Here is an 11,375-nt window from a genome sequence, read left to right on the forward strand (position 1 = left end):
AATGTGAGGCGTGTATTGTAAAGCGCTTTGAGTGGTCGCAAGACTGGAAAAGCGCTATAAGATGCAGTCCATTTACTCATCAGTCACCAGATCACTCTTTGTTTTTCCAAAAGAAAAACACAGGTATCACACATTGCTTTATTTATTAAAAACATTTTGACAGTGTCCAGAAAAGTGCCAAAGCAAGGGCTCTTTCAGACTTCAAGTAGAGAGTATATTTGCTAATTGATAAATGCAGATTTTTTTATTATCGCCATTAACACTATAACAGGACTATAAACTCGGAAAGAAAATAACATTAAAAGAAGATAAAAGCGGGAAAACAAACATAGCGGCATGACCAACCAACCCTTGCTTTGACTTGGGAGCTTGTCAACAGCTTGCCATTTTGAAAATGATCTAATATAATTCGATTAACTCCACAGGGAGTGTACCGATACAACGGGATCAGAAAAAAGGCTTGTTGTTATGAACCAAAGGAAACGAACAGCTGTATGTAAGATGAAAGGCAAACATGCAGTCTACCTGCATATGAATGGCAACACTGAAGAGAAGCAGTTGGACCACTTTGAAAGTCGCTAGTAAAAGGCACAAATTCAACACCGATCCACTGTCAAAAATACTTCTGTACCATTCATCTGACCGCGTTTCAGAAATATGCAGGGAAACTCTGGATGAGGATTGACATAAATTATGGCTTCCACTTTTCTTTACGTGGAGAAACAAAAGTAAGAAGATGCTATTTACAATCAGCATTACAGCCAATACTTTGAAAATCGTGGCACAATAGAGCTATAAACATGTGGTTATAGACATTTTCTACTGGCTTTATACACTGACCTACATGTACTGTAGCTGTACATTTCTCACCAACATTGCAATGGCAACAGGAAGTTATAGAACCTGGAATTGGCTCAGTTTGACATTCTAATTAGGAACATAATAAAAATAAATAAAAATAAAAAGACGGAGGGAGATTTGTGCGTACTTGTATCTCCAGCTCATTCAAGCTGGATAAACTGTAGCTTTGCTGTGGCTGTATATAGGGATAAAAAAAAAGGCTCACACTTACTGAGATGGATAAGTAAAACGGTTATGTATGAGGTTTTTGTTTTTAATTCTTGGTAAAAGTTGTAGCTCGCAACGTCTTAAAAACGGTGTAAACATAAATTGCAATTGAAAAACTATACATACTTTTTTGAGATGTAGGGCCGAAGAAAAGTTTTGGGGAAGCCACAATACCCTAATCCTACAGACTGTCAATCGCTCAATCCTTCAAAATATGGAAATAATTGTCCAACTGCCTGACGTGAGCCCTCAAACTGTGTCAGTTAGAAGACCACCCCCTCCCAACACCCGCAAAGGTATCCAGTATTTATACACATCTTTGGTGAATTTTCATGACCCAACACATATCTTTCACTGTCCGAGCAAAAGGAAGACATATGCTGGATTTCAAGACGTGGGCTGGATTTCAGTGGTATTCCCCTCAATGTGAACAATTTGGCATCGAACAAAAGGCGGCATTCCTACGATTGTTGATTAGCGACTGACGACTACGTTGGATTTCGCCTGATGATCTCTACATTCCTTACAGTACCTATAGCCTTGGTGTTCAAGAGACAGTTCTTCAAAGTTCTACCGTAGAACCAGAACCACACTGACGCTCTGCTTGTCAATGTACAATATTTGACAAAACGTCCCGCAAAGTTGTGTCGTAGTGGCCAGGGTGGTATTCTCAATGCTTCAGCAGCCTTTGATTGGGCTCAAGAGGCCGGTCCCCATCCAACCGGCACTGAGAGTAAGGCTCAAAAATCTAAATTAAAATAAGTTACTTTTTATTTGATAGGTCTGGGGTAGATGGCTCCTTGCAGGTCTATCTGGCGTCGTTGAGCTGCCTGGCTACCGTCAGGATCTCTTTGGCTCCTTTGCTCAGCAGGAGATTGGCCAGGGCGGTCCCGAGCCTCTCGGCGCCGTCCTGGGCGGGGCCGGAGATCTTGGTGGCGGTGACGCCCACGCGCTGCACCCGCTCGTCGACCTCCTCGGGGGTCTGGGGCGCAGGGGCGGAGTGCAAAGTGACGGTTACAAAGTGGTCTTTGATTTTATTATTATTATTTTTAATCTGGTGAAGTGGACTTACCTTGTTGTCGGCGGAAACGCTGGTCTGCATGGTCTCCTTCAGACTGTCCGAGCCGTCCAGGCTGTATACTGCCCCCGTCAGGTAGAGCTGGGGAACAACAACACGTCACGTTACAGTTGCTGCACTCATTGATATTTGCATTGGAATTGGCATTACTAAGCCCTGATGAAATCAGTGCTGTCATATGAGGCGGTGAGATCCTTCGGAATTGCCAGAGCATTGGTGTACTGGCTAGAAATAATAATGCATAATAACTGCCACTTTTTAAGAGGTCTGAAAGCCTGAAGGTCAAAGGGGAATAAAACAAATGGCTTTCAAAAATACAGGCAGCTAACAGGGCCACATTTTATTCATCTTTATAGTGAATGTGATAGGACAGTACTTGTTTTTTTGGAAGCATTATTTTCTGCTAAATGAGAATAACGTAAAGTCAACATTGCAACACATTCTAAAAGGTTTTGTATTTCTGTGTGTGTGTGTGTGTGTGTGTGTGTCCTTTACCTGAGCATCCTTCACTTCAGTGTGCACAGCAACTGGTACACTGCAGCCCCCCTCCTGTAACCAGAGTTCAATTTGAATACACTGGGATCTCGACACAACTGTTGTGTGATTTGTATGAATGGCAGGGGGTGTATTGCTGTGCTTGTGAGGCCAAGTGTGTTTCTTTTAATTTTCTGTAAATACACATGAGACCTCTGCTGCCCTCTGCATATTAAAAACCAAACTGCTTGTGTGTGTCGCACCAGTTGCCTGAGGAAGGCTCTCTCAGCGATGCAGCGCAGCACGGTGTCCGGGTCGTGGAGCACCGACACCATCTCCAGGAGGTCCGTGTCCCGGGCCCGCACCTCCACAGCAAGAGCCCCCTGTGCACATATGCAAGGAGGACTTGAACAAAGTTGTTTTCAGCGTTCATGTTTATTATAGACATACTACCAAGACTAATACATCTATTTAAAAATACCAGAGAAGAAGCAACTCTACTGCACTGTACATACCTGCCCAATGGCGTACATGCAGTCCTCAGGTCCCAGGACCTACCAGTGCAAAGAGCAAAGGAATTTATGAAGATAAGAAAAAGAAAAATATCTATCTATCTATATCTGTCTATATCTGTATCTATACATAACTAGCATGTGTAATTTGCAAAACATGATGTTTGGAAGTAAATGGAGCTTGTGTAGAATTCTCACCTGGCTGATGCGATCCTCCCAGCCCATGCGCTTGAGGCCGGCGGCCGCCAGGATGATGGCTGCGAAGTCCTCCTTCTCGTCAAGCTTCTTTAGTCGAGTGTTCAGATTACCACGCTGGGAGAAACAACAACTAAGGAAAAAGAACAACTTAAAAAAACGCTTCCGACACTATTATATACTACCACAGGATGTTATTTTGAACGTTTCAGCAAGGAACGCATAGTCCGAACATTTAATAGTGCTACAGATACCTTCACTCAAATATTGGTTCCAAAAACAAACCCCAAAACAATTCATTCTTTATATTGGAAATCCTGATTTATAGGTTGTATACTTATATAAAATAAATAAGCATCTGCATAGCTTTGGAAAAAGAAAAACCAGCAAGTTCTAGTTTCTAGTTTCTTACGTTAGTGTGCATGTAGCCAAAACAGGTGATTTGCAGAAATGAAAAATAATATTAATTTAAAAAAATGCAGCTTGTCACAAAGTCTATTAAGCTTCCTATTGTGCGCCTGGATCCTGGACTTCCTCACAGGCCGCCCCCAGGTGGTCAAGGTGGGGAAGTACATGTCAAGCTCCCTCACCCTGAACACAGGATCCCCCCAGGGCTGCGTCCTCAGCCCCCTACTGTACTCCCTGTACACACATGACTGTGTGGCCAGGTCCAGCTCCAACACCATCATCAAGTTTGCTGACGACACCGTTGTCGTGGGCCTGATCATAGACTGCGACTAGAAGGCCTACCGCGAGGAGGTGGCTGACCTGTCACTCTGGTGCCAGGACAACAGCCTACACCTGAACGTCAGCAAAACCAAGGAGCTGATTGTGGACTTTAGGCGTGGATCACAATCGAGGACGCACGCGCCCTTGTGGATTAATGGGACTTCTGTCGACAGGGTGTGCAGCTTCAGATATCGGGGAGTCCACATCACAGAGGACTTAACATGGACTGTACACACAGACACTCTGGTGAGAAAGGCGAGGCAGCGTCTCTACCACCTCAGGCAGCTGAGGAAGTTCCGGGTCTCGGTGAGGATCCTCAAGTCCTTCTACTCTGGAGCAGTGGAGAGCATCCTGACAGGTAACATCACTGCCTGGTTTGGGATCTTTACTGCCCAGGACAGGCGGGCCCTGCAGAGGGTGGTGCGTTCAGCTGAACGTACCACTGGAACTACCCTCCCCCCCTTGCAGGAGCTATACACCAGGAGGTGTAGTAGCAGAGCCCGTAGGATCATGAAGGATCCTCATCACCCCAACAACGGACTGTTTCAGCTGCTGCGGTCAGGCAAGCGCCTCCGCTGTCACACAGCGAGAACAGAGAGACTGAGACTGAGTTTTTTCCCTCAAGCCATTAGAACTGTCAACGCTGACCTCACCAGGGGTCCTCACTAAGCCATACACTAGGCTCCACTACCTACTGTACTGTATATAGCATACTGTACCGCATACTGTGTCACTGTTCAGGGTTGTTCGTGATGCCGTATTGCTGCGCCGTACTGTTGTATACTGTGCTGTATTATCCCAAACACTACCTCACACTATTCACATTCACATGCCACTTTAATTCACATGCCACTTTAAATGCACATATCTGTATATACATAGGCATATTCCCTCTATCTATTCCATTTTATTTTTATTGTATTATATTCTATATATTTTTATCTTATTCTATAAGTATTCAACTTACTGTATTACGTTTTAGGAGTCAGTTAGTCGGCCTATTAGAAAGGATTTTTTTATTTTTATTTTTTTCCTAGGACATAGTGTGTGCTATCACCGGGTGCGTTGCATCACATTTCACTGCATATATGTATGAAAGTATGTATATATAGTGACAAATAAAAATCTTGAATCTTGAATCTTGAATCTTCCCATTTCCCCCCCCCCAAAAAAAAGGACATTTGACATGTTTTTAAAGGTTTAAAAGTTTGCCCCCTTGAACTGCATTCAAGCAGTGTGGGAAGCTACAGCAGAGTGGTGAGTTTCAAAAAAAATTCAAACCCTCCTTTTAAAGGAGGGTTTGCCCTTCCTTTGAAAGCCACTTTTTATGGTTGACAACTGATTTGTGTCAGTGTTTACATTGTTTTATCCAGCACCTTTCAGCCAAGACTTAAAAATGTAATGCTCATAATCAAGTCCGATCACATTTTATATTGTGTACATTTTATGTAGCTTTCGCTTAACTAAACACAATTTTCTACATTTTCAAGAAAGGATACGATGTCTTTAAACTCCAGGTGGGGGAAGCGCTTCTTGAGCTGGGCGGCGCGGCGCAGTGAGCTGGTCCCTATCACACTGTGAGAGCGAGCAGGGGGGTCAACTCACACCTTCACACATGCGTAAAAACGCACTGGGATTAAACGCAACGCTGTACCTGTTTTTCAGAAGCGTGTCAAGGGTCTTGCCCGCATGTTGGGGGTGAAGGACCACCGCGTCGTGGGGGTTCTCTCGCCTTTGGCAGAACATAGCGAACCATAAATTGGTTAAGTGTAACCAAACACCAAATACTGACGATATGCAATGGATTAACGCAGCGAGGAGCGGTGCCGAATGTACGTAGAGTGCGACGTCACACAGACCCGCCATTGTGCGCCAGGCGACTTACTTGAGCACGGCTCCGATGGTGAACCCGGGAGGCAGCGTGGTGGGCAGGTCCTTCAGCGAGTGGACGACGAGATCGACCCTGCGGGGACGTGGAGCGGACAGACGGACATTTAGATGGTGCTCGAAGGGCTAACTCACGGTGATAATACGGCCATTCACTGGCATCTCACAGCTCTGGGGAAGTGTCAGAGGAAGTAGCAGCTGGCGTCGCCACATTAAAGGCTTCATAAAATTCAAAAGGTTTCCCTGTTCATGTATAGGGTTGTTTTTTTACCCCATGTATGTGACTATGCTATGCTAAAGGGAAAATGCCATAACAATTGTATATTACTGCCAGTTGTATTGCAAATAACAAAACATACACACTTACTCATTCCTCTCCAGGGCGTTCTCCAGTTCTTTGGTGAACAAACTCTTCTCCCCAATCTGTATTAAACAAACAAGTACATTTTTAAAAAGGTGACGATGACTAGAAGAGGGTAAACTACTCAAAAGTCGTTATAAATGCAATGTATTTCATTATAAAAACACAATTCTTGAAATGTAGAAAGTATTTCATTTAAGATTAAATCAGGTAGCATATTAGGTAGATTTTCTTTAACATTACGGGAAGGCTTGAAAATATATACTTATACATACAGTTTATACAGCATGTATCAATATGTATAAAAATGTGTATAATATCCATACCTTTACATTTGTCATAAGACTCAGTACATAAAAACAAATGTTACTTCTAAAAGTCCATAGTAACAAGTTGAAAAACTTAAATATTGAAAAGAATTCAGCCTGTGATCATTTGAATTTCGTGTCTTTTAAAGCAACCCAAGCCCATCAGAGGATTAGGGTTCCTTTTTTTTCGAGACACTCTTCAACGTTATAGAGGCGGATTACAGAGAGAACAGAAAGTTCACCTTTGATAAAGCCGTGTCGAGTATTTTGTCTCCGGTCGTCGACATCCCAACTGCAGCGGAGGGAATGCAAGGTCGTTATTATCATCAAATCACTTTTCATAACAATACTGTTAGATCTGTAATTCCTTGGCCAGTGCTATGGGATATAGGACATTCCCCTGAATGCTCTCTTACTTATCTCCAAGTGGATCTCGGGGTACAGCTCTTTTAATTTTTCGGCAACACTGTCAGTCTGGATACGGGCAAGCTGGGGCAAAAATAAAAAGCAAAATATTTTTTCATTCCTTCATTCGTCCACTCACACACGCAGTGCATGATGGGTAATAACCAAATCTGTATGGGACACCAGTGGAAGGGCCCTTATCTGGGAAGGACATTGTTAAGGCAGCACAATGCTATTTCTGATAAAGGGATTTCCCTGCAGATACACCCACAGGGGACGACTGATAATCTGTACTTGTAACATAACTTAACATGTAACCTACGACACACTAGGTCTCTCAAATAAGTCAAACAATGGATTATTGCTCGCTCCAAAAGACAAAGAAATATGGAAACAATATGAGCCAGATCATATGAGGCGAAGGTTAACAGTACTAGTTCATACTTAATCACAAGTAAAACCCTTGCGTTGCATACCTGGCTTTTGCGTGTCCCGATGCGAATGACCCGGTTAGCTTTGCCATTGCCGTCCTGTTGGGGGGAAAAAGAAAGGAAAGAAAGGGAAGGACGGACAAAATAGTTTTCTTCAGTCAAGGGGTTCAAGGGATGGTGCGCTGGCTACACAACCTTCCTAAACCAACCATATTTTGAACCACCTTCCCTCTCATTTTTAGCTAATTTGCCTATCGCTTCCTCCCCTCCACTCACCTTGATGTACTTATAAAGTCCTCCTTCCATACTTGTCTAGTAACCGACCCTGAGCCTCTGCACTGTGGAGCCTATTGTGGCGGCCGGCGACGCCTTGCTGAGGAGCTGAGCTTTGCTGGGCTGAGGTCATCTAGCCAATAAATAGTGAACAGTAGTCTTTTTAACCAACCCCCACCCCCCCCCCCATCCCACCCCCTCCATTTCTCCTTCAGGACCTCCTCCCCAAGACGTCTCTGCTGCCAGAAGATAAGTGTGCCGATTCAATAAAGCCGTTATAAGCAGGGAGGGGTTCTATGGCATGAGGTGTGGTGGAAGGGCTGCAAAGCGGGACTTTGAATTGTCTCTAAAGCCAAACTGTGGGGGAGAATCCCTTATCAGTGACCCTTAAATGCCATATTCCCCTGAATAAGCTCAGGCCTGATCTATGGTTTCCCCACATAGAGCCTAAAAAGTTATCTACATTGTAATAGACTGAATGCAGCAACACTAATATTCACAGTTGCCCACACTTAATTCTCTCATACAATCGACTATAAAAGTAATCTATTTATAATTCCATCCAAATGGAATCCAAACAGAACAAACTCTTTATTGATCCGCTGTGGGGAGATTTGTCCTCTGCCTTAGACCCATCCTAACTACAGTATTTATGAGCATTGGGTGGCCGGAGCCCGGAGCCCGGCATCCGGGGACCGACTCAAGATGTAGAGCCAGTGCCTTGCTTAAGGGCATCAGCAGCAGCATCTAACTTGACGTTTATGTCTTTAGGGTGAGAGGAGCATGGCAGGAACATGCAAACTGCAAACATCACTTAGAGCTCGGGTAGATTCAATCACCCGGCCCAGGTCTGAGTATGGTATTGATCATTGATCATATTCAGAAAAAGTTGTTTCCAATCAAAATTCTTACCTAAACGCTCACCTTAGAGACATCACAGCTAACACTAAATTATTTTATATTCATCAAAAATTTACTCTGATTAGAACTAAAATCTAAACCTAAGACGGAGAACACCAGTTATTGTGCAATAATTCTCTAAAAGTGGCATGGATTTAGCTGTCTTTTGGACAGGTCAGTGACCATATGACTCTTCTCCTTTGCCATAGGAACCATTCTACCGATTTCACTTCCAATGCAAATCACTAAGAAATATTTCTAGAGAACAGAAAAGTTCGGCCAAATACAATAAATAAATAAATAAATAAATAAATACATGTGTCAAGAAGTCTGTGCACAGGATTAACTATTCCCCCAATGTGGAACATATTCAAGGCCACCTCCAGACAGCCATCATCACTTCCAGCTTCTCCCCCTCATTCTTTCTCCGAATGGGAGAACAACGGGTGCGGATGGAAATTCAGCTCAATAGAGTTTGTTAAAATGCAGTAGTCAATGGGAGGAAAAGCTTTGGGATTATCATAGGTCGCTTTTTGACAATATTGTTTTCACAAGAGCCTGAAATGTTGAGCTTTTGTTGCTAAAATCAGCTATTTGTCAAACTATATAGCTCAAAATACCTAACCAAACATTGTCAAAAAAAACTGGCATAGGTGCCATTTAAGTGCAAGATTTGACCCCAATGTACCTGGCACTGGAGGAGTCATATAAACCGATCATATTATTGTTATTATTATTATTGGAAAGATAAAAGTGTGTATTTAAACTCAGATGCCTTTTCAAGGTCAGTGTATCTCTTGAAATAACTTTTACTATTAATTATGACTATGGCTCAGTGGTTAGCACTGAGAATGCCCTTTACTTGTCAAGAATATTACCGAATACACCTATTCCAAAGAGACTTAATCAAGTTATCTCTAAATCGAAAAATCCGCCATTACTGGTATATTTCTGTGTATTAATTAACTATACAACCTGCCGATTACACTCTACATTACAGAAGAGTATACGGTCAGTGATTCCATTCAATTCAAGAGGGGGTCAGAAAACACGATTTACGTGAACTTAATAGTTGAGTCGACCCAGAGGAATGGAACCACTGACCTTATTAAGAGCGACAGTCATCTTGTAAAACTGAGCGTCCATGCCATCTGTACTGACAGGTATATTCAACGACCAATGGCAAGGCAGGACGGCTTGACAGACACACAGCTCGGCCAATCACCGCCCCAAAGGGGCGGCGCATGTGGAAAGGGCGGAAATGCCCCAACCACGGTTAAACGGAGGTTTACGCATGGCAAAAACTACTGTTATTCGTGTCGCTATAAGTTCCTACCTCAGAACTCGCCTCCCCCGACATCTCGACTCGGTATATCAGATGGTGTTGAATGTGTCTCCTTCAACATAGAAACCATCACCAGAACTGTTGAGAAAACAGCAAAGTGTCCATGCAGCGAACCCCGCCGAGGAGCAGCGCGGAGCCCGCTCGTCATTGAGCCGGCTCGAGGTCACTTCCTTCTTCCGCCTTCCGGTTTCCGCGAGAACACCTGTATAAATAAAGTGAGAAACAGTAGAATGAGAATCATCATTTTCAATACTATTGTAGATTAAGAATAATGTTTTTTTTCCTTTTGTGGAAATTGGTATTAGACAAAGGTATAGAGGCTGTGGTAAATACATTTACTGAAAAAATACAAATTCCTGTAATGCGGTGGACTTTATTATTATTATTATTATTATTATTATTATTATTATTATTATCATTATTATTATCATTATTATTATTATTATTATTATTATTATTAGGGTTCCATCCCGTACTAATGGTCCCCTATTGTTATTGTTTGGATAATTATTATTCTCCTTGGCACTTTTCAGGCTAAAAGTGTCAGCTATGGACAGGGTTGAGGTGTCATTAGAACCGGGACGACTTGTTGTTCAGGTTTCATCCACAAACGGAGTGAAAAACCGATTAAATTTCACAGGAAGTAGCACACGGTCGCATCGCCGACACGCTAAGGTTCTAAAACTTCCGGTCGGGTGGTGGAGCGAGATGAGTTTGCGGAGTAAGACGCCTTGTGACATCATCATCCAATTTGCTATATATGTGTAGGTTGTGGTGCGCATGTGTGTGTTTGTTTGATATTTTATTATTCTGCCCTTTTTGTAAATATAAATTTCATTCTGTTCGCATCTAACCCGGTGCAGTGGCCCTCCTGCGGCATTCGAGCCAATCCTAACATGCAAACTGGAGGAGCCCAAAACAGTCCAAAATATAATCTGTGTATTTGTCCTCACACATGGAATTCATGGAGCAACGGGCCGAAATCGTGTCTGTTTTATTTTAGTCCCAGAAATGTTAAAAGTTGACGAAATGTCATCAGGGACATGCAGTGTTCAATCGGTTTGAATGGAACCATGTTGGTGAGAACTTCTAGAAGGAGTGATTTGCTTTCACAGAGCTATCGTGAGGGACGACTCTGGGGACTAGAGGTCGTAGACAGCCAACTACTAATTTTTAGGATAAAGTCACAACACGCAAGAAATATATCAGCTTGTAGGAGTAATTATGCGTGTTACCAGGACACGAAAAACTCGTGTCACTGCATCATTACGTCAGCCGATGCTGCGTTCAAGGGAAACTCTGAAAATTGTACTCGTTTTAGATGTAATGCTGCTATAAAGAGGAGCGATAGCACGAACTGATGCTACATTCCATGAAAACTCGAAAATGTGTAATTGGTGTCGATGATG

The 11,375-nt window shown here is 42.9% G+C and overlaps 1 protein-coding gene across 1 annotated transcript; it reads right to left on the reverse strand.

Annotated features, from left to right (window-relative positions):
- Positions 1–124: 124 nt before the first annotated feature.
- LOC307234665 (porphobilinogen deaminase-like) lies at positions 125–10,077 on the reverse strand. The gene is made up of 14 exons (XM_080006504.1): positions 9,958–10,077; positions 7,494–7,547; positions 7,029–7,101; positions 6,855–6,904; positions 6,311–6,366; positions 5,942–6,019; positions 5,711–5,788; positions 5,556–5,631; positions 3,331–3,444; positions 3,136–3,174; positions 2,884–3,003; positions 2,642–2,695; positions 2,141–2,227; positions 125–2,050 (listed from the first exon to the last, which is right to left on the reverse strand). Exons 1-14 carry the CDS (start codon positions 9,979–9,981, stop codon positions 1,877–1,879), a joined length of 1,077 nt encoding a protein of 358 aa, XP_079862630.1. The 5' UTR covers positions 9,982–10,077; the 3' UTR covers positions 125–1,876.
- Positions 10,078–11,375: the final 1,298 nt, after the last annotated feature.

Source organism: Zeus faber (genome assembly GCF_960531495.2).
Source record: "Zeus faber genome assembly, chromosome: 9".
NCBI lineage: Eukaryota > Metazoa > Chordata > Actinopteri > Zeiformes > Zeidae > Zeus > Zeus faber.